Source organism: Armigeres subalbatus, chromosome 3 (assembly GCF_024139115.2).
Source record: "Armigeres subalbatus isolate Guangzhou_Male chromosome 3, GZ_Asu_2, whole genome shotgun sequence".
NCBI lineage: Eukaryota > Metazoa > Arthropoda > Insecta > Diptera > Culicidae > Armigeres > Armigeres subalbatus.
In genome coordinates this window covers 361,762,875-361,786,027 of record NC_085141.1, presented here as the reverse complement: position 1 = coordinate 361,786,027, position 23,153 = coordinate 361,762,875, and the positions used below count along the sequence as shown (strand labels likewise).

At 41.0% G+C, this 23,153-nt stretch overlaps 2 protein-coding genes across 2 annotated transcripts; one reads left to right on the top strand and one right to left on the bottom strand.

The window, feature by feature from the left end:
* The first annotated feature begins 78 nt into the window (after positions 1–78).
* Positions 79–21,291, top strand: LOC134226262 (irregular chiasm C-roughest protein-like). The gene is made up of 4 exons (XM_062706921.1): positions 79–218; positions 16,761–16,831; positions 19,502–19,861; positions 20,265–21,291. Exons 2-4 carry the CDS (start codon positions 16,792–16,794, stop codon positions 20,303–20,305), a joined length of 441 nt encoding a protein of 146 aa, XP_062562905.1. The 5' UTR covers positions 79–218; positions 16,761–16,791; the 3' UTR covers positions 20,306–21,291.
* Positions 12,638–15,846, bottom strand: LOC134222861 (uncharacterized). The gene is made up of 4 exons (XM_062702007.1): positions 15,738–15,846; positions 15,506–15,675; positions 13,749–15,448; positions 12,638–13,305 (listed from the first exon to the last, which is right to left on the bottom strand). Exons 3-4 carry the CDS (start codon positions 15,346–15,348, stop codon positions 12,638–12,640), a joined length of 2,268 nt encoding a protein of 755 aa, XP_062557991.1. The 5' UTR covers positions 15,349–15,448; positions 15,506–15,675; positions 15,738–15,846.
* Positions 21,292–23,153: the final 1,862 nt, after the last annotated feature.

Here is a 23,153-nt window from a genome sequence, read left to right as displayed (position 1 = left end):
CGCTCTGATGATGGCGCATGCGTTGCAAATAGACTGGAGAGAGTTTGTTTTCATATGTTTACATTTGTGTCATATCTTTTAATCGGAACATTCAAAGGATATGTTTTCATTTAATTGAGAAATTGTAGTGTTTTATGTGTTTTTGACAACAGAGTGAATAATTCTCTGTATTGAGTGTGCGGAAATACGAACTACCGAGTGCTTGTAGTATGTTCAAGGTAAGTTTCCTTATTTTTCCTCAAGCTGTGTATTGTTTTCGCATCGTAATGTTTCAGATGTGAAAACATCTTTCAGTTTTGTGAAGAATTCAAAGAAATGCATTATATCATTTTCTTGAATCTAATCGTACCTTTACAATTCATCGGACAGATTCACAGACAAAATCTTTCGCGTGTTCTTTTATTATCATTGTTTTTGACTGTATCAAATGATACTTGGAAATGGAAGAGAAATTTTCTTCGCGAGTATTAGATGATCCACGTGCTGATGAGTTTATGGTAAAGTTGGAAATATTGGACATGCTTACTAACACTTAAATCAGAATATAATATAGAAGGGGGTTCATGCTTTGAGATAAAATAAAATCACGGACGCCTTTCAGCACTCCCGACCACTGTTCGAAATTATATTCACTGTTGATATTCCCTCGAGTAATTCTAAATGTCCAATCATGCCTATGTTCCGGGTATAAGACCACCCGACTTGGACATTATTTTACAATGTTATGGAAATCGCAGATGTGAATATGTACATTATGTGGAAGATTCTGATTTGAAAAATGTATGGAGGTAACCACTTTCCTTCGATGGGACTCGAACCCACATCCCTCAGTATGCTAGACGGGTGCTTTCAACCAACTAAGCTACGATAGACCTCCGTCGGCCTTCGCAACTTAACGGCTACTATTCTAAATGTAGTATGGACGACATTTAATTGCATACTCTTTGTTCTAAGGGGCTGTCCATGTATCACGTGGCCAGTTTAAGGGGGAGGGGGAGTATGTTGGTTGTCTACGGTGCATACAAATTTTTGAAAATTTATATGAGCAAATGTCCACGCTCGGGGACGGGGTATCTAAAACTGACCAAAACCTGTCCTCGTGCTATGGGAAGATCCTTAAAGTACGTCACGCAAAAATTGGCGATTTTCGACCCCCCCCCCCTTCGTCACACTTTTTGTATTAAACCTCTAACAGGGTTGGTTTGCTCTGAGGAGTATTCAAGTGAAGGTGTAAAAACTTCTCTTTCTCGATCTGTTATCCGAGTGTATTGTGCAGAAATACACTTTCTCTTTGTATGACAGAGCGTGCGTCATACACACTCGTCATTACACAAGCTCACAAGTGTAAAGAGTACAGGAAAATGCCAATTAGCTGTTTACCAAAATGCATACATTTAGGCTGTGTTCTAAATCTTCCATATATTGCCTGATTCTCTCAAAATTGCACGCGCCGAACTCTTCATGAAAGGTACCGCCGCGCTTTCTGCACCCCGTTTACTTGATTCTTATGGGTGAATAGCATTGCGGTGTATCGTTTGGCGCGGCCGTACCTTTCGACAGTCATTCGCCGCGTGAAGTTTTGTGCAAGTACCCATTTGGGAACATTACAAACGTCGCGCAGTGTATCATATCCAGAAAATCTGACAATAAATAAGTTGTTGTAAACGCCTAAACATAGACCTTTTCTATACTCAACAGCAAACCACACACGTTCGAAAATATTCTCACTCTTTATCGATCATGTTTCTCTAGGCTTCAATCACACGCACGTATAAACGCTCTCGAGTGTGAAACAATACACTTCTCTTTACTTGCACAAACTCTGCACATTTCAAGACGAAGTGTGAGAAATGGCCAACCCTGCCTCTAAATTGTTTGTATGAGTCGTCACGCTGCTCGGAACCCCCTCCCCCCTAAGAGCGTGACGTACTTTGTGTGCCCCTACATGGACAGCCCCTAACTTCACTAAAGCCTCCTGGAGGAAGTATTCTCTTGTGGTGTTTAGTCTGCTATCCCATTCCGCAGCCTTTCCATTGAAGCTTTTCGATGATTAGCGGCCTTCGTTCGTTCAGCTTGTCGGTTATTTTTCTTTACCATTTCCTTTATTGATTTGTCTCAATTGTTTAACAAAAAACTCTACGGAGCCGAAAACATTGGATATAATATTACAATTTATTCCGAAGAAGTATCAGAAGTTTCTCTGCGGGATGTTTTCTTTGGTGGGGATCAGTCCAATGATTCTACCGTAGTAAAATTTTCTCGTTGCTGACTCGTCGCCAGATCCGAGTATGATTTCCACAGTCTCTTTTGTGTATTAATTCATACATGTTTGGTTTATAACGGTCTTCAAAGCCATAATTTACTTTTTATGACTTTCATAAATCCGGCATAAAACTAAAGTGTTACTGGGGACAACTCTTACTCAGCTATGACCACAAGTGGCCGCCATACGGCCTTCCGGATAATTCGGAAGGTTCGTAAGAAAGGTCATTTCGTAATGCTCGTCCTAGAGCAGCGCTAAACCATTTCTAACGCTAATCTTTAAGTTAATACACAGTTCATACTCTCAATGAGTTACATACAATGAATTTTGCCTTACTCGATGTACTATACCTCGATGTGAAAAGTCAAGTTGAAGGTACAGGATAGAAATGGAAACGGTGCTAGAACATGAGAAATATAGAGAACGATACAAAGTAGGAGAATGAAACAGCCCTGATATTGAGCCCACGAGCTCCTGCACATGAGGCAGAAACGGTAGCCATATGACTATTAAGCCCACCTTTCTAAACACACTGTATTTCAATTTCCAAATCTTACAGACCCCGAGATATCGAACCAAAATGAACTCTCATATACAGTAGCGGATGAATTATTAACTAAACAGTTTTCATGTATAATCCAATAAACTCTGCTGTTAATTATCATAGAGCTGATTGGGATTTATATAAAACGTATATTGATAGGAATTTTGATGTTCGATACCAAAAGAGTTATTGATAATGTTCTCGTATCTTTGACAAATTTAACAAGCCAGAGGCATTGTAATTCCTAAATGTGAAATTAAATTCAACTCCATTATTGTTGGAGACGATCTTCAGCTACTAAACCGTCTTAAAAATGTTAGGCAAAGGCAAGTCCAAAGAATTCGGGATCCCGCGTTGAAAGTTATTTGGCGAGATTTGCATAATGAAGTTAGAAAATGTTTCGCTATTCTGAGAAATACCAACTTTGAGAATAATGTCTCAAAGTTGGATCCCAGTTCAAAACCCTTATGGAAATTAAAGAAAATTCTTAAAAACATTAAAAACCAATTCCAGCATTTAAAGAGGGAATTTTATTAACAAATGGCAAAAAGGCTCAAAAACTTGCTCAGCAGTTTGAGAGTGTCCATAATTTTGGTCTGGATTAAAGGCCGTTTCTTCAACTATAGCATCATCAACGTGCACTGCCCACACGAAGGGAGACCCGACGACGAGAAAGAAGCGTTGTACGCACAGCTGGAACAGACATACGATGGATGCCCACTGCGGGACGTCAAAATCGTCATCGGTGACATGAACGCGCAGGTAGGAAGGGAGGAAATGTATAGACCGGTCATCTGACCGGATAGTCTGCACACCGTATCGTATGACAACGGCCAACGATGCATAAACTTTGCAGCCTCCCGCGGAATGGTAGTCCGAAGCACCATCTTTCATCGCAAAAATATCCACGAGGCCACATGGAGATCACCTAACCAAGAAACGGAAAACCAAATCGACCACGTTCTAATCGACGGTAAATTCTTCTCCGACATCACGAACGTCCGCACTTACCGCAGTGCGAATATTGAATCCGACCACTACCTCGTTGCAGTATGCCTGTGCTCAAAACTCTCGACGGTGTACAACACGCGTCGAAGTCGGACGCCGCGGCTTAATTTTGAGCGGCTACAAGACGGTAGACTAGCCCAAGAATACCCGCAGCAGCTGGAAGTGGCACTCCCTACGGAAGAGCACCTAGGCGCAGCGTCTCTTGAAGATGGCTGGAGAGATATTCGATCCGCCATTGGTAGCACCGCAACCGCTGCACTTGGCCCCCGGATCAGAGAAACGACTGGTATGACGGCGAATGTGAGCAGTTAGTAGAAGAGAAGAATGCAGCATGGGCGAGATTGCTGCAACACCGCACGAGGGCGAACGAGGCACGATATAAACAGGCGCGGAACAGACAAAACTCGATTTTCCGGAGGAAAAAGCGTCAGCAGGAAGATCGAGACCGTGAAGAGACGGAGCAACTGTACCGTACTAATAACACACGAAAGTTCTATGAGAAGTTGAACCGTTCACGTAAGGGCCATGTGCCACAGCCTGATATGTGTAAGGACATAAACGGGAACCTTCTTACGAACGAGCGTGAGGTGATACAAAGGTGGCGGCAGCACTACGAAGAACACCTGAATGGCGATGTGGCAGACGAAGATGGCGGTATGGTGATGGACCTGGGGGAAAGTGCGCAGGACATAATTCTACCGGCCCCGGATCTCCAGGAAATCCAGGAGGAGATTGGCCGGCTGAAGAACAACAAAGCCCCTGGGGTTGACCAACTACCAGGAGAGCTATTTAAACACGGTGGTGAGGCACTGGCTAGAGCGCTGCACTGGGTCATTACCAAGATTTGGGAGGAAGAAGTATTGCCGCAGGAGTGGATGGAAGGTGTCGTGTGTCTCATCTACAAAAAGGGCGATAAGCTGGATTGTAGCAACTACCGCGCAATCACATTGCTGAACGTCGCCTACAAAGTACTATTCCAAATTTTATGCCGTCGACTAGCACCAATTGCAAGGGAGTTCGTGGGGCAGTACCAGGCGGGTTTTATGGGCGAACGCTCCACCACGGACCAGGTGATCGCCATTCGCCAAGTACTGCAGAAATGCCGCGAATACGTGCCCACACATCATCTATTCATCGACTTCAAAGCCGCATATGATACAATCGATCGGGACCAGCTATGGCAACTAATGCACGAAAACGGATTTCCGGATAAACTGATACGGTTGATCAAAGCGACGATGGATCGGGTGATGTGCGTAGTTCGAGTTTCAGTGGCATTCTCGAGTCCCTTCGAAACCCGCAGAGGGTTACGGCAAAGTGATGGTCTTTCGTGTCTGCTATTCAACATCGCTTTGGAAGGGGTAATACGAAGAGCAGGGATTAACACGAGTGGTACAATTTTCAATAAGTCCGTCCAGCTATTTGGCTTCACCGACGACATAGATATTATGGCACGTAACTTTGAGAAGATGGAGGAGGCCTACATCAGACTGAAGAGGGAAGCCAAGCGGATCGGACTAGTCATCAACACGTCGAAGACGAAGTACATGATAGGAAGAGGTTCAAGAGAAGATAATGTGAGCCACTCACCGCGAGTTGGCATCGGTGGTGACGAAATCGAGGTGGTAGAAGAATTTGTGTACTTGGGCTCATTGGTGACTGCCGAAAATGATACCAGCAGGGAAATTCGGAGACGTATAGTGGCTGGAAATCGTACATACTTTGGACTCCGCAAGACGCTCCGATCGAATAGAGTTCGCCGCCGTACCAAACTGACAATCTACAAAATGCTCATTAGACCGGTAGTCCTCTACGGACACGAGACCTGGACGATGCTCGTGGAGGACCAACGCGCACTTGGAGTTTTCGAAAGGAAAGTGCTGCGTACCATCTATGGTGTGGTGCAGATGGCGGACGGTACGTGGAGGAGGCGAATGAACCACGAGTTGCATCAGCTGTTGGGAGAACCATCCATCGTTCACACCGCGAAAATTGGACGACTGCGGTGGGCCGGGCACGTAGCCAGAATGTCGGACAATAACCCGGTGAAAATGGTTCTCGACAACGATCCGACGGGCACAAGAAGGCGAGGTGCGCAGCGGGCAAGGTGGATCGATCAGGTGGAAGATGACTTGCGGACCCTCCGTAGATTGCGTGGCTGGCGACGTGTAGCCATGGACCGAGCCGAATGGAGAAGACTCTTATATACCGCACAGGCCACTTCGGCCTTAGTCTGAATAAATAAAAATAATAATAATTTTGGTCTAGGTCTCACTAGTCAAATTGAGGATCACTGCCGCTAACCACAAGTTAAGCACATCTGTATATGGATGCCATTTACAGATGTGCTCGACTTGTGGTTAGCGGCAGATCAGGTTACACGGAGCTTCGAAGACATTCTCAATCAAAAGAATGTTTTTGACCCTTCGTTGGGAACTTATTTGGATGAAGTGAGATCTATTATTAGAAAATTGAAAAACATGAAAGTGATGGTATTTTCAACATATTGTCTGTTTCCTTGGTAACAAAACGCGCCGACCATTTTTTAGGCACTATCAAAATCGTCGCCAACATCTTTATTCTAAAATTATGTTAGTTTTATTAGAAAATAATGTCAATCTGCATTAAAAACAGGGCTCAATTTTGGGAAATAATGTGATTATTGAGTATATAAAATTTTGTTCTCAGTTGATTTGACAGATCTTATGGCCATTTCTGCCGGCGACGATTTTGGCGTCAATTTGTTTTGCGACGATTTCAAATCGTCGCGGCCGATAAGGTGGGAAATTGATAATACTTATCAAAAAACTTCCTGAGAGCTCTTTATCCTTTTTGGTTAATTTATCTAACAAATGAATCATTTCTCGCGTGATTTTTGAAAACGTCGTAAGTCCAAAAGAGAGGCACTCTTTGTTTACTTTCTCTTTCGATTATTACAAAGCCATACTAACAGTTACATTGGATTTTCCAGCACCGATATGAAGAAAATAGCTTTGTCTATTGTGCTGAGGTGAAAATATTTCAACAAATTTTAAACTAGCCTAGATATTAGCAAAAGAGAGCGTAATGAAAGAGAGTCTCTCATTTGGACTTACGACGTTTTTAAAAATCACGCGAGATTTGTTTGAGAAACTGCATAAGTCCATTTTACACAATTTCGAGAAAACAACAAAAAACTGTTTTTGAACAAATTGGCACCGAATCTTTTGATTTCTTCGATACAGATCAATAGTTTTTGGCAAAACTCAACACCCTGGGGCACTTTTGGTGCTAAAACTGTAAGCAGTACTCCACAATTGCTCTTCAAAGTGCGTGGATATATGTAGTTTCTCAAACAAACGAAAAAAAATCATACATTCCTGAACAAAAATTTTTTTTTCGTGTTTCGTTTTTGCCAGAATACGTATTTTTGGACGAGGATTCAGAATATATAAAAATCTCATTTTGGCCTAAAATGTTACATATGCAGTTTCTCAAACAAACGGTTCAAATGTTTTCAATTGGTATACTTCGCAGATAAATGGAAAAACGCAAAAGTTGTTCCAGTTTTGAAGCCGGACGAAAATCCAGTCGAGGCTTCTAGCTATCGCCCAATCAGTTTGTTTTCTTCAATTAGCATACTGTTTGAAAAGATTATTTTAAATAGAATGATGGTTCATATTAATGACAATTCTATTTTTGCGGATGAGCAATTTGTTTTCGCCATGGGCATTAAACCACTCATTAGTTATTAGTTATGAGTTACGAACTCAACAAATCTGAAGGATATTCGACTGGAGTTGCTCTTCTTGATATAGAGAAAGCTTTTGACAGTGTTTGACATGAAGGTTTGATTGTAAAATTGATGAATTTTAATTCTCCTCTTTACATTAAAAAACTGATCCAAAATTATTTATCAGATCGCTCACTGCCGGTAAACTATCAGAGTTCGAAATCTTATAGATTACCTCTAAGAGCTGGTGTTCCGCAAGACAGCGTTCTTGGGCCCATATTGTATATCATTTTTATTTCTGACTGATTTGTCACCAGGGTGCAGGGTTTGCAGAAATCGCTCTCAATAGATAACGAACAACGATAAAAGAGAGGCAAAAACTGTTCCGAATCATACCAAGCCATGATAACAAATTTATCAAACTTGAGCGAAAAAACAGAATCTGATAGGCAGCCCCTACAGAAAAATGGTGATTCTCGCTTTGTTTTCGCTCTTTTCGTGTTGGTTACTGCACAGCTGTGTAGAACAAGTTGAAATGAATCATCAGAGTCAGTGCTCCCCGCATTTGGAGCTTTCTAAAAGAAATTCATCATGGGATATAGCCTCCCGAATCAGTACTCTATCATGACAGCTTGCGAAAAAAGTCTCTCGCGGTATGCTACATATCGTATATGTATACAGAGATGATAAGTGAGAGACTTGTTCTTTCTCTTTAGGATTCAATCCCTGCCAGGGTGTCAAAAATTGTTGTTTACAGATGACACGGGCCTTTCACGTCATTTGTAATAGATTGCATAAAAGTTTGGATATTTTCTCCACTTACTTGCAAAAATGGAAAATGAGTTCAGTGCGTGTTGACTATTGTTTCGGACATCAGAACGATCGCGCGATTGCATTGGCAGAAATATTGTGTTCTGCATTGCGCGTCCGTCAGTGCCTGTTTTGTCGTGTTTCTGCTCAGTAGCAGATAGTTCGCTCGGCCGAGTGAGTAAACAATTTGTGCGTGATCGGACGTGTTTCAGGTAGGATTTAGAGCATTAGTAAAATCCGAGTTTCTGGTTCTGTTTTTAATGTTCGGTGGATAAGTGTGCGGTTGAACGTGTTTTGCATATGATGCAAAACATTTGTAAGATCCGAGTTAATTTGTCCTCCTTTGGACGGTTCGTAAGTAAATTGATGAATATATTTTAATAATTTTTCAGCATATACTGTTACTGACAAACTCTCTATATTGTCGAATAGAGCTCCCTATTATTCACCTTACCAACTAACAATACTTTTCCTTTCCGAGACATCTATGAAGGTAGTATGGGTTCCCTGCATCTTCACTAGTAGATGTTGAACTAACATTCCTTCCCTTCCTTCCGTAATTGTAAGGACGTGGCCAGGTATACAACTGCTACTGTATAGGAAAAGGTACTAATCCTAAGTACTGATTTGCGACAATATACAGTAGATTGCTCAATTGAGTATTGTATAGCCACTCACTATTTGTACAATCACATATTCTATGCTATGCAATGCTATGTTACTTACTTGCAAAAATGGAAAATTTCTCCGAATGCTTCCAAAACTCAGCTTATAATTTTCCCACATAAGCCGTGAACTACATATTTTGTTTTATAGAGGGATGAAGGCAAATCTGCAGATACCTGAAATTATCACTCAGGGAGTGGGGTTGACAGAAGGCCGATCCACTAAACCCACCCAAGTAGCGGAAGGTTACTTGAGTTACCCTCTCTGCTAATACCCTGGTTTCCACAGGAGCTGCCTCCCAGCATTACTTCTGGGGGATAGGCAGTACTTAATGTACACGCTTATTCACGCTCACACAGGCACTCATCCCGTATTAAACTTACTTGGTGCTCTTCCTAACATACGCTCTGATACACCCTGACACTCACCTTACGCACCATATGAGTTTTACTTGGATGCTCATCCTGCCACCTGATTCACGATCTAGCACATCAATTTGAGACTCCTTCTGACACACCATGTGGGACTTACTTAGGTTCTCACTTCTGACATGCCATGTGAGGCTGAATAAGTGCTCGTTCTTAACATGCCACGTGAGGCTGACTTGGATGCTCACTCTACTTTTTTCTGACATGCCTCAAGGTGTCGATAGCGATGGTACCAACAGTTCTACGCCACGACCCTTCTACCTCGGCATGTGCAGTTCATACTAGCACCTATGCGCTCACTCTTCTGCCTTGCCTCGTGGTGGCGACTGCGGTTGCCACCCGCTGTGACACTCTTACCTCGATATGTGCAAACCTCTCATTCACTTCCCCGCGCTCAGCCTGTTTTCGCTCTTACTAATCAATCAAGTTAGTCATGCTTGTCGACTGCTACTCGGCTACTCTCTGCAAGCTGCAGGCAATCTGAGTGGTTGCAGTCGAAACTGAGTTCCACTTCTTGGCACATCATCTGGATAAGGGTATCCGGGTTTGTGTTCCGACTGCAAACTTCTAGCATAGCTCTTCTTTCGACGTCGGTATGTGTGTACAGTATGTGCTCTGCAGTTTCACCAACACCTGGGCAGACGGGGCTCTCCGCGTGCCCAAAACTGTGGAGGCCTGGCCTGATAGAAATTGTGTCAGATGGAAGTGAACTTCCCCATGGGGTCTCCCCACCCAGCTCGATATGTTAGGTACCAGCCGGTGGGTCCACCGGCACACACCTTGGAACTGTTGGACATCATACTCGATAATGCCGCAACAGCAGTCGAAGCCTTCTTGCACGCATAGTCGACTTGGCTGGCGAAGGTCAGCTTGGCACACCAGGAGGGAACTTCAGCTTCAGAACCCCGTCATACATAAGGTTCCATAAAATCGGGCCCAGTATTGAACTTTGTGGAACTCCTGCGGTAATATGAACGCTTCTCTGACCGGCATCGGTCTTGTATAATAGTACACGGTTCTGGAAATAGCTTTCCAAAATCCGGTACAGGCCCACCGGCAGGGTAAGCCGGTGTAACGAGAGCGCGATAGCATCCCAACTTGCGCTGTTCAATGCGTTCTTCACATCAAGTGTCAATAACGCACAGTATCGAATACCTCGCCTTTTCTGTTGGATCACTATCTCGGCGGTTTTTACCACCGAGTTAATAGCGTCCAACGTGGACTTACCCTTACGAAAACCGAACTGATTGCTTGACAGGCCGTACGGAGTCAGCTTGTTGAAAATGATCTTCTCTAGCAACCTGCCCGTCGTGTCTATAAGACAGATTGGTCTATATGCGCCGATAGGTTACCCGGCCGTCGGCAACAATATCAATTTCTGCCTTTTCCATCTGTCGGAGAATCTACACTTATCAAGGGATCTCTGCACATCTAGCCTGATCATGTTCGGGTTCACTATGATTGCTGACTTGAGAGCGCTGTTCGGAACCCCATCAGGCCCTGTAGCTTTGTTCGTTACCAGGCCATCGCGAGTAAGCTTCTTATATGAAACCTTCTTTCAGACATATTATATTGCAAAATATTGAGGATTTCTGCTAGATCAAAAATTAACTTTTAAAACTCGCATTGAAAATATTCAAGCCAAATGTAACAAATATATTAAGTGTCTATATAGATATCAAACCAAACTAATCTCTAATCTACATTAGCGCCGCCTTGCGGATGAATTCTGATCTAAACAGTTTCTTACCATATTGGTTTCAAACTCCCGAACAACTTTGTACAAAGCGGCAACTTCCTAAATTTCATAGATCCCAAAACATCCAACACAACTGGTGATTTCATATAGTCTAGCACCGTCAAGCGGAACTCCATTTAATTTTCTTTTTTGACTCATAGGGTCGAATGGGATAGGATAAATGATATATTTTGGACATGTACATATTTTGGACAAGCCTGAGCTTCTTCGATCAATTTTAGATAATGTGTAGGATTTTTTTTTATCGAAAGTATGATCATTGCATACTTTTACCTCAACTCTAGCGGCTCCTGATGAGAATTCACAAATCAACTATTATTTATCGTTAAAATTATCTAAAATGTAAAGCTTTCTACCAAAGTGCCTGCTGGACGCCAGTATGCAGGAGAACATGCATTATAGGACTCTTCGTAACATGCACCTGAAACACGTTTAAATCGGTTCAAACGGCAATCTTGAGGTCCTGCGGCCAAAGTTTGGTTGTAATTGAGGTACTAACATATTCCAATCGCTTAACATGAACTTGAGACGAATGAAAAAGGAGTGACCAAAATGAAGTTATGTGTTTATGCATCAGACATTTATTGGTCACCCCATGTACAGTACATGGATGAACCATTAATTGCCAACTTTCAGGCTGTTTTCAATGATATCGATAAGATTGCGAAACAATGTTAATATCTGGTTTAATCTATGTCAGTTAAGCAAATAAATGCATTTAAATGAATGTGGATACGTGTAGGTAAGTCATACCATTGAGATCTGTAGGTGGCCATTTTTAAATAAGGAGAAAATGACTCTGTCCAAAATATATTCATTTTCCATGTCGAAATTATATATTTGATGTCCAAAAAGAAAATATTTCAGTTCGCAGTATATCACAGTTTACACCTAGTAAATGTAATTTACTCAAAAATTGGGCAATGGAGACACAAGACTAATCATAGGTTGTTCGGACGGTCGGATTTGGAATAACAAACCGTTTTTGGAATCGATCCTCGCACAGGATGATCAAACTGTGAATTCAATTTTATTATTAATATTAGTTACATACTTTACTTTCTGTTACTCACAATTTTTAGTTTGATGTCCCTTCCTTCCTTCTAGTCCTTCTCAATGTTTCTGATTTTCCGACTTGTTTTATGTTGTGTGTTAAATTGTCATCTAACTGATTGGTGGGCGATTCATAATAGGTTGAGCACCACTGCACTGTCCTCTGTCCATTCAATCAGCTGTTCATAATATCGTTACTCGTATGTGTTTCATTTCCAGTAATATTAAACATTCTACTTACTGTATGTTTTCTGTGATCTTATGATCAACTTCTACGCAACTTAAACTTTCCTACTACTGAAAAGATTTCTAATTTCTATTTTCCTCTGTTTCACTTCTTACTCACTAATCTTATCTTTGTTTATGTTTTTATGCTGTAGCTGTTATGTCCTTTTCAATCGCTTCCATATCTGTCAGTTATTAACTGACGTTTATCAGCATGCCTAATCGGCCAAACGTTGGTTGCGGCGTATCTGCGTCCAGGCAGTGTTGCCCGAACATTCCCCGGCCCGTAACTCTGACCGAAGGCCACTTCCGGCTCAGGGTTACTATCTCCTACCTCCATAATGGTCTGCTTCGCTGTCGTTTGTTTGTTCTTTCCGGTGTTGGTGTGTACCCATGCTTGACGGTTTGACGAATTAGGCTTTCTTAGCGTCATGTACTGGGACTCGGTCTGTCCGACTAGCTTAACAGAGTTAAGGTTGAGGCGAGTCTGCACACCCGACCTTTTTTCTCCGTAACCGTATATTGTCCAGCCCAACTTTGAACGCACAGCGATCGGTTCATTTGATCTGCCCACCCGTGATTCCAGCGGCGCAAACAAGTGTAGATTATCTAAACCGACGAGGATGGTTGGCAACCCGGGCGAATGGTCCTTTACCGGTACCCCAGTAAGATGCGTATACCGCTTCACTACATCCGTGTACCGAACATTCTGTTCGAGCAGCTGCAACTCAGACACCGTTCGTGTGTTGGATAGCGAAAACCTTTCCTTAGATCCCTTCGCCGAAATCATCATCTCTACATCCCGAGATCCGCTCTCAAAGCGACTGATGATGTTACCTGTTCATGTAACAATCAGTGGCTTAGGAGTTCCTTCGGCTTTCAGACGAGCGGCTACCGTCTCGTCCACTAGTGTAGCAGAAGACCCTTCATCCAAGAATGCAATTGTGTCGAATTGTCGCTTGCCAACGTAGAGTGTGACGGGCATCGTTCTAAATATAACCGAATAATCTGACTTGGCCTTTTGCAGCTGGACCGCCTCTTCCACTCAATGCAAGAGTGAATGGTGATTTCCATTACACCTATGTACCATACTTTGGCTCATCGAAAACATCGTCTATTTCCATGTTTAGTCAAGCAGACTTCACAAATTTGCTTCCTCCTGACTGCCCTTAGCCGTTCAGCAACATTCATTTGTTTGAATTCTAGGCAGGTACGAATCAGGTGATCCGAACTTCTGCAAATCCAGCAAGAGCGGCTGACTTCTTCGCTACTAGACTCACCGCTTTTCTCTTGCTCAGAGCCATGCACATGCACAAACTCTTTCCTCGGTTTTTCTTTTTCATATCGCATGTGTTCTTTTATCGACAGAGTGGAAAACTCTGTGACCTCGGACACATCGGAAACTATTTCATTCATGAAATTAGTAAACATCCTTAGCGGTCTATCCACTTTTCCACGCTTATACCGAACCCAATCCAACTTATAGCTAGGCGGCAATTTGTCTACCAATTCTTGGACTAGCATCGGGTTATTAAGATGATCGTCCAGATGCGCCGCTTCAAGGTGGTCGCATAACTGCTTCACCACAATCCCGAAACTGATGAACGACTCCAAGCGCTGAGCGTTTGGCACGGGAGCATTTCGAACCTTCGTCAGCAAAGTTTTAAGCAACTTCTCTGGTCTTCCAAAAAGATTCCGCAGGTCACTAATCACGTCTGGAACAGAATTCGGCAATACGAGTCGACTCCTTACTGCTTCGAGTGCGTCTCCCTGTAGACAGTCCTGCAGACGTTTTAAATTCTCCAGGTTTGAGAACCCACACGCGGATGTAGTGTGCTCAAAACTGCTGATAAACAGTGGCCAAACATCCGGCTCTCCCCGAAACTTTGGAAGATGTTGGGACACCGCTTTCCGAGCCGCTAGCTGCCGCTTTGAAATATGGCCGATTTCTTGCCCCGGCCCGTGAGAGCCTTGACTGCTACGCACTTTGCTATACCGGCTTCGGCTGTTCTTCACCTGGTCCCCCGATTCTTCGCTGGTTTCGCTTTCTATGTCCGATTCGTCTCTGCACTCGACGAGCATCGGCACTTTCTTCGCAAGCTTCGGCTTGTCACTGACTCTGCTGAGGCCTGCTCTCGCGCTTAGCGGGTCTGTATCTTTCGGATACGCTTCCCGAAAGTCCATGGCCGAGTGCTGCTCCGCCGCCCTCTTGATGTGACCGTCTAACCACTTCTCCACTTTCCGCTTAGGCTGTTCTTCCTTCGTCCCGCCAACAGCACAGTCTTGATCCTTCAAAGCGTTGACCCGCCTGACGCTTTCCTCGAATTGGTTCCTGATTACCGCCCGCTTCTTGACGAACTCCTTTTCTGCGGCGAGTTGGGCATCTAGCATCTTTTGCTCATGCTCTAGGTGCCGCTCCTCCATTTCGCGTTGAACCTGAAGCTCCATTTCCTGCATCTCTCGTTCTTGCCTCAGCTGCTCTTCCTTCCACGCTTTCTGTCTAGCGAGTAGCTTCTTCCGCGCCTCCATTTGATTTGCAAAGGCCTTCTCCTTGGCGAGTTGTTCCTCTTCCAATTGCTTCTCAATCGGATCTGCGTCGGAACCAACTCCCTGATCGGACCCTCCATCGTCTTTTTGGCCGGTCTTCTTGCCACCTCGCGTCTTACTTCTCGTGTCTGGAACCTTCAGCAGCTGAGCACTAGCGGAAACACACTTTTGACAGCGCCAATTAGTTTCTACAACCTCCTGATCTACACCAGCGCATGAGAAATGTGCCCACTGCTTGCATTTCCCACATTGAACCCAATCCACATCCTCTGACATCGACTCCGACATTGAGCAGAACAAACATTGCTCATTTTTCGAAGGAGAGGAAGCCATTCCGAAGTAATCCGATATAAAAATTTTTGATTTTGTTCGGACGGTCGGATTTGGAATAACAAACCGTTTTTGGAATCGATCCTCGCACAGGATGATCAAACTGTGAATTCAATTTTATTATTAATATTAGTTACATACTTTACTTTCTGTTACTCACAATTTTTAGTTTGATGTCCCTTCTAATACACTTCCTTCCTTCTAGTCCTTCTCAATGTTTCTGATTTTCCGACTTGTTTTATGTTGTGTGTTAAATTGTCATCTAACTGATTGGTGGGCGATTCATAATAGGTTGAGCACCACTGCACTGTCCTCTGTCCATTCAATCAGCTGTTCATAATATCGTTACTCGTATGTGTTTCATTTCCAGTAATATTAAACATTCTACTTACTGTATGTTTTCTGTGATCTTATGATCAACTTCTACGCAACTTAAACTTTCCTACTACTGAAAAGATTTCTAATTTCTATTTTCCTCTGTTTCACTTCTTACTCACTAATCTTATCTTTGTTTATGTTTTTATGCTGTAGCTGTTATGTCCTTTTCACTCGCTTCCATATCTGTCAGTTATTAACTGACGTTTATCAGCATGCCTAATCGGCCAAACGTTGGTTGCCGCGTATCCGCATCCGGGCAGTGTTGCCCGAACATAGGTTATGCATTTGGATGAACCTAGTGGTTTTCAATTGGTTTATACTATTCAATCTCGATATTTTTTCTAATGAATGTCCTGCGCTTGTCCAAGATACATCGCGCCGTTTATTGAAAAAAAATAAGATCATTTTCACCAGTGTTCCGTTGGTTCCGGATCTTCTGGAGGACCAGCATAAGATTCATTGGACTTAAGCAATGTCCTCAATGTATTTATCCCCTTTATTATTTTCCCGAAAAAAATCACGTTGATATCATTTTAATTGGTTTCAATATAACGGATTTGCAGACTGTTGTACTTTTTACAACATGCGAATTTTTACAACATACGAGTTCTGTACTAAAAGTTGAAGCGAGTCGCGGAAGGTTAATGAACAAATTTTCGCATCAACCTCCCACCAAGAGCCGCCACTCTAACCGTTACTGACGCCATCGAATTAGTCATTATGCGAAGAATTTAAAACAGTATCTGCCTCCGACGTTCACTTGTAAATCCAATACTGACGCCAAATTTTTGCCGTAACCAAGCGATTAATCTCGTAAAATATTTTTCATTATGCGCTACAAACTTATTCCAAATATTTAGAAATTAAAAATTGATTCTCGAGGAAAAAATCAGTGCTGTAAAGTCTCCGACGCATAGGACCCCGCATTTGAATTTTTTTTCTAATTCATAACAAGTTCAGATGTGAATCATAATTTACATAAGAAAATTTAAACAACTTTTAGCTTTATTTACGTATTACATACATTTCGTTCACAGAATACTGGTCGCTGATTAAAGGCTACACAAAATGATGCAAAAGAATTTCAACCGTTTAACAGCCCTCGTAGGTAAGTTATTTATATTCTTTTCAATCTATGTTATTTCAACTGACACTATTTGGGCAGGATATGGTCAACGTTTATGTATAAATATCTCAATTTTCATGGAAATTGTAAATTTTTAATCGGTTTTGAAAATTGTTGTTCCTGATCATAATACTAATCAATTTATACCACTGTACCTAATTGGATTCTCCCAAGATTGATTCTTAAATTATCGACATTGTTTGCTTTTCTCTTCATTTTTTGCAATCCGTATCGATAATGGAAGCTTGGTACTTTTTGCTGAACGTGAACTTGTCCTTTTCAGTTTGGAATGAGTTCTCATCCATTAAAAGGCAACAATCTGCGATGTGAGCATTTTGCTGGATGAGCGAAAGCAACCACTATCGCTTCTCATCCTCGTAAGGTGTAGCAGCCGTTGACTGCGGTTTATGCTACATAGCAAAAAATGAGAATGAGCTGGCAATTAATGTTTTATTGGGTAATCGAAGGACCAGTACGACTAGAGGTCTGAGAGATGAGGCTCAATACACATTAGGGAAGATCAATTAATTAAGTAACGCAAAAATCGACCATTTGCAACCCCCTCCCTCCTGAGTCACACTTGTTGTATGAAGTATCTAAATTTTTTATATGAATCGTAACACTTCGCTTTACCACTCCTCTCCCTCTAAGCGTTACGTAATATATGAATGTTCCCTAATTCAATATTAGCAATTGGAATGAAAAATCAACACTCAATGGAAATGTTACATTATTGCATATGTGTCACTAATAGTTCGATAAAAAATAACTAGAATAATGAAAATAAATAAAAACTTTCAGATGAAATCAATTATCTACGGTGCTTCCTAGTTGGCCAGGATAAAGCGACTAATGCATTATACCCAGTGTGCTCCTAGAAGGCATTTTCAATTATGGATATAGGATAGGTATCCCTCCTTAGCCGTGCGGTAAGACGCGTGGCTACAAAGCAAGACCATGCTGAGGGTGGCTGGGTTCGATTCCCGGTGCCGGTCTAGGCAATTTTCGGATTGGAAATTGTCTCGATTTCCCTGGGCATAAAAGTATCATCGTGCTAGCCTCATGATATACGAATGCAAAAAAAATGGTAACCTGGCTTAGAATCCTCGCAGTTAATACCTAACTGTGGAAGCTGCGAGGCGGCTCTGCCCCAGTGTGGGGATGTAATGCCAATAATAATAAGAAGAAGAAGGATAGGTATCAGAAAATTTCATCTTGACAAAGGCAAACCTTACTAAAATCTATTGGTTTTTCTATTTGGATTCAACTGCGGTTTTTGAAGTGTTCGATATTGTCTTAAAAACACAGTTTATTTATGGTATGTACAATCTAATTTGTTAAATTTTTAAATTTTCTCTACTGAAGAAAGAAATAATAGGGTAAATGACCCAATAGTGGAGGAACTAAGCCCTTTTCCTCACTGTTTTAGCTCTTGAATCTGATACATATTTTGTTTCGCTTACCTTGAGGGTGTATCCAAAAGCTATTGGACATAGCAAAAAATGCAGTCGGAAAACCGTCGCAACAATATTGATAATTGTGCTCTAAAATTAAACCACCAATTATTGATACAGTGTTCCAATAGTCGCGGTATTTTTTAATTTGTGTTCCTATAGTTGCGAATCCTATTGTTTTTCTATGGGACTCGCAACTATAGGAGCATTACCGCAACTATTGGTGCAAAGACGGAACATATTAATGTGTTTTAATGATAATTACCTATTTTTGGTGAATTCCGTGGCTGTTCCTCTTTGAATAGTATGTTGAAATGTCAAGCAAACGATAGATCATGTAGACTACTGCGTTTAATTCGTAGATTTGACGTAACATGGACTACCGCAACTATTGGTATACCCACAACCATCGGATCAATTGAGTTGTGAATTAGTGTAAATAAAAATTAAAGAATAATGAAGTTGTTTGAAAAATTGAGCCAAGTTTAAATTGAACATTCTTTGTTTTCCTTAAAATTAATTCAGACGGGTCAAGCAAAAACCATATACTGAAAATTACCACTACCTATTAAGGCTAGAGTAAGGGTTCGTTCGTTTTAATAGATGGCGGCGACATTGAAATTATTTAAATTTTTAAGCACAACAACTTATGAACAAAGTAAAAATCAAATCTGGTAATTGGGCTGCTTAATGGTTAATACAACATTAGATTACTATAATATCGTAGTTCAATCAAAGTTAATTGCCTATTTCCGGGGATTAAACCACCCGACTTGGACATAAATTTACAATGTTGTGAAAACTCATATGTGAATATGTACGTTAAGTGGAAGATATTGATTCGGAAAATGTATTGGAGGTAATCACTTTCCCTTCGATGGGACTCGTAGGGTCATGGGTTCGAGTCCTATCGAAGGGAAAGTGGTTACCTCCAATACATTTTCCAAATCAATATCTTCCACATAACGTACACGTTTTCACAACATTGTAAATATAATATCGTAGTTTTATAGAAAGATGGTTTATTAGGGATAAACAAAAACTAATGCTTCGGGGAATTAAAATATTATAAGACACTTGTCAGATAACGAATTAGTACTAATTGAATGTAAATCTTATTCAAATAAGCTTTAGAGTTGTTTTAAAGGGTAATGTTAGGTATTCTCATTTTCCGCATTTCGAATCCCTACTTATACAGTGTTCAGCTGCATTCTTGCTCCATCATTCCTCCCCCTGGCCAAGGCTGAAGTACAGCAGCAAGCATTCCGCATCACACCGAACGACGTGGAGGCCCATCAAGGGGACGAAGTGGTGCTGCGATGCGAAATCGAGCGGCTTGCCGGGCGGGTCCAGTGGACCAAGGATGGATTCGCACTCGGGTTCAGCAACGATATTCTCGGCTATCCACGCTTTTCGTTGAACCAAAACCACAGCAACGGAGTGTTCAACCTGCGGATCACCAACGCATCGGCGGAGGACGCCGCCAGCTACCAGTGCCAGGTGGGACCCGCCAAGCACAACCGACCGATTCGTGCCGGAGCCATGCTGACCGTGCTGGGTGAGTTTTGAGGAATGGGCTTTCTTCTTGAGGGTGGATGAATTTGTTTAGCAGATGTTATCACATCATTTCTACGTAAATAAAATAATACGTAATGTAGTTACCTAACGAAAAATAACAAACCTTCTAAACAGCTTTCAAAGCTCAAATCATTCAAAGAACTGCATAATGTCCTCAAGCAGTAAAAAATAATACAAATTTTTGAGCCACTTTTTTTTAAATAAAATTATGACAGAATTGTGCGAAACTTTGGTTCTCGATGTATTTTTCAAAAATGTAATATAGTTGAATCTCATTTGTTTGAATGTGAAGGGTAGGTCAGGTTAATGCTTCAACCGTTGCAAGTAGAACGAGTATCTGATGGCGAATTTTATGAACATTCTTCAAATTGCTTTATTTACAGGATCAACGAAGAATCATCGCAGCCCGCACCATTGGAATTGAATAATTAAATTCCTCTCGAATCTGAAAATTGGAGAAAATTTTCTCGATCGCCAGGACTGATATCAACCGGAATAATTATCATCGTTGAAATCGTTGCCAAATTAAATGCATTTATCATTATTGAAACAAACATATCAGTAATTTATTCACCTTTGAAACATTTTAAAATTCAAGAACCCAACAACATTGATATTAAACCTAGTTATTAAGGGATTCACATTAGAGCGTTTATCGTTAGAATGTAGTCTACGACTTGAATGGTGCAGCCAAATATTACACATAAGAAACAACATTGTCAAATAAAACATAAATTATTATCAATAAGACAAGCTGTAATACGCATTTTAAATCGTTTCTAAAATTTATTGAAGTAATCTTTCCATCATACCAATAATAAATCATTGAAAGCTTCGTCATTGCTGTTTCATTTGTAGGCTTGGGCGCTTTACCGAATAAGGCACGTTCCGTCCCAGTTCGAACATTAATAAGGATAATTCAATTTATTATTTATGATTGTTGATAATTCCTTGTTGGTGCCTTCCCACTGGGACAAAGCTGGCTAGCGACGAATTCTGCCGGAAGGCACCGAGAGAGCCCGCAAGTCGCAAATTTTGGAATGCAAGTTGGACTGTGTGCATCCTATTAGCTGGCCTAGTCACGTTTCTTGTCTCGTACCGTCCGTTCCGAACCCCAACCAACAGCCGAGAAGTTGTCCTCGCCACACCGCCATCCGGGGCTGTGGGCTTAGATGTGGGACCGAAGGAATTTGCTTGTTCTGTCGTCGTCTTCCCGGGAAAGGAAGAAGCGCGTGACTTACGTGATATCAAATTTATGCTGCTCGGTAGATTGAGACAGTCACTGTACAACGCCGTGAAGGGAAAGTGTCGAAATGGTGCGTTGTAGACTGGTTAAATATAATTAATATAATAACACGTTATTCGTATTACAATTGTAGTTATAATATTATTCAAGAGTTATCAAAGTTTTTCATAGAAATTTCAATGAATCCAAGGAAACAGACAATTTTCACAAAAAGTTTCCAAAGACAATTTAAGTAAGTTTGCATAGTTAATGTGAATAAATTTCAAAAAGAAATACACATCAACTTCAAAAGGTTGTTCAAATTAATTTCCAAAGAGAATTTATCCAAAGAGTTAAGAATGAATTTCACAAGAAAATTAGTATAGATTTCCAAAAAAATCGAATTATTTTTAACGGAAATTCGAAGGTAGCAAATTCAGACTAGTTTTCCAAGGAAGTTGGGAAGAATTTCCAAGAAAACTGGGATGGTTTTCTCATGGAAATAAAGATAATATTCTGAACAAAATATCATTGAATTTAGTCAGGAAAGCTGATGATTCTTCCGAATGAAATTGGGATGAATTTAGTAAAGAATTCTGGATGAAAATCGGATGATTTTTTCACAGGGACTTCGAATGAATTTCCAAAAAAATATGGTTGAATATATCATTAGGATATTTTTCCATGTGAATTCGCATGAATTTTTAATTGAAAGGAAAGGAAATTCGAATTTTCCAATGGAAATTAGGATTCTTGGGTGAATTTCCCAAAGGGATGAAAAAGAAATTCGGATGAATTTCCCAAAGGAAATTTGGATGAATTTCCTAAAGGAAATTTGGATGAATTTTCCAAATAAAATTCGGATGAATTTCCCAAAGGAAATTCGGATGAATTTCCCAAAGGAAATTCGGATGAATTTCCCAAAGGAAATTCGGATGAATTTCCCAAAGGAAATTCGGATGAATTTCCCAAAGGAAATTCGGATGAATTTCCCAAAGGAAATTCGGATGAATTTCCCAAAGGAATTCGGATGAATTTCCCAAAGGAAATTCGGATGAATTTCCCAAAGGAAATTCGGATGAATTTCCCAAAGGAAATTCGGATGAATTTCCCAAAGGAAATTCGGATGAATTTCCCAAAGGAAATTCGGATGAATTTCCCAAAGGAAATTCGGATGAATTTCCCAAAGGAAATTGGGATGAATTTCACAAAGGAAATTCGGATGAATTTCCCAAAGGAAATTCGGATGAATTTCCCAAAGGAAATTCGGATGAATTTCCCAAAGGAAATTCGGATGAATTTCCCAAAGGAAATTCGGATGAATTACCCAAAGGAAATTCGGATGAATTTCCCAAAGGAAATTTGGATGAATTTTCCAAAGGAAATTCGGATGAATTTCCCAAAGAAAATTCGGATGAATTTCCCAAAGGAAATTCGGATGAATTTCCCAAAGGAAATTTGGATGAATTTCCCAAAGAAAATTCGGATGAATTTCCCAAAGGAAATTCAGATGAATTTCCCAAAGAAAATTCGGATGAATTTCCCAAAGGAAATTCGGATGAATTTCCCAAAGGAAATTCGGATGAATTTCCCAAAGGAAATTGGGATGAATTTCCCAAAGGAAATTCGGATGAATTTCCCAAAGGAAATTCGGATGAATTTCCCAAAGGAAATTCGGATGAATTTCCCAAAGGAAATTCGGATGAATTACCCAAAGGAAATTCGGATGAATTTCCCAAAGGAAATTTGGATGAATTTTCCAAAGGAAATTCGGATGAATTTCCCAAAGAAAATTCGGATGAATTTCCCAAAGGAAATTCGGATGAATTTCCCAAAGGAAATTTGGATGAATTTCCCAAAGGAAATTTGGATGAATTTCCCAAAGAAAATTCGGATGAATTTCCCAAAGGAAATTCGGATGAATTTCCCAAAGAAAACTCGGATGAATTTCCCAAAGGAAATTCGGATGAATTTCCCAAAGAAAATTTGGATGAATTTCCTATAGAAAATCGGATGAATTTCCCAAAGGAATTTCGGATGAATTTCC

Bases quoted from the DNA above. Each gene is read 5' to 3' on its own strand.
- LOC134222861 (XM_062702007.1), bottom strand. From the start codon at position 15,348: ATGGCTTCCTCTCCTTCGAAAAATGAGCAATGTTTGTTCTGCTCAATG. The intron at 13,306-13,748 runs GTGAGTCTAGTA...TTACATGAACAG, and splicing joins CTCTGAGCAAGAGAAAAGCG to GTAACATCATCAGTCGCTTT.
- LOC134226262 (XM_062706921.1), top strand. From the start codon at position 16,792: ATGATGCAAAAGAATTTCAACCGTTTAACAGCCCTCGTAG. The intron at 16,832-19,501 runs GTAAGTTATTTA...CTACTTATACAG, and splicing joins CCGTTTAACAGCCCTCGTAG to TGTTCAGCTGCATTCTTGCT. The intron at 19,862-20,264 runs GTGAGTTTTGAG...CTTTATTTACAG, and splicing joins AGCCATGCTGACCGTGCTGG to GATCAACGAAGAATCATCGC.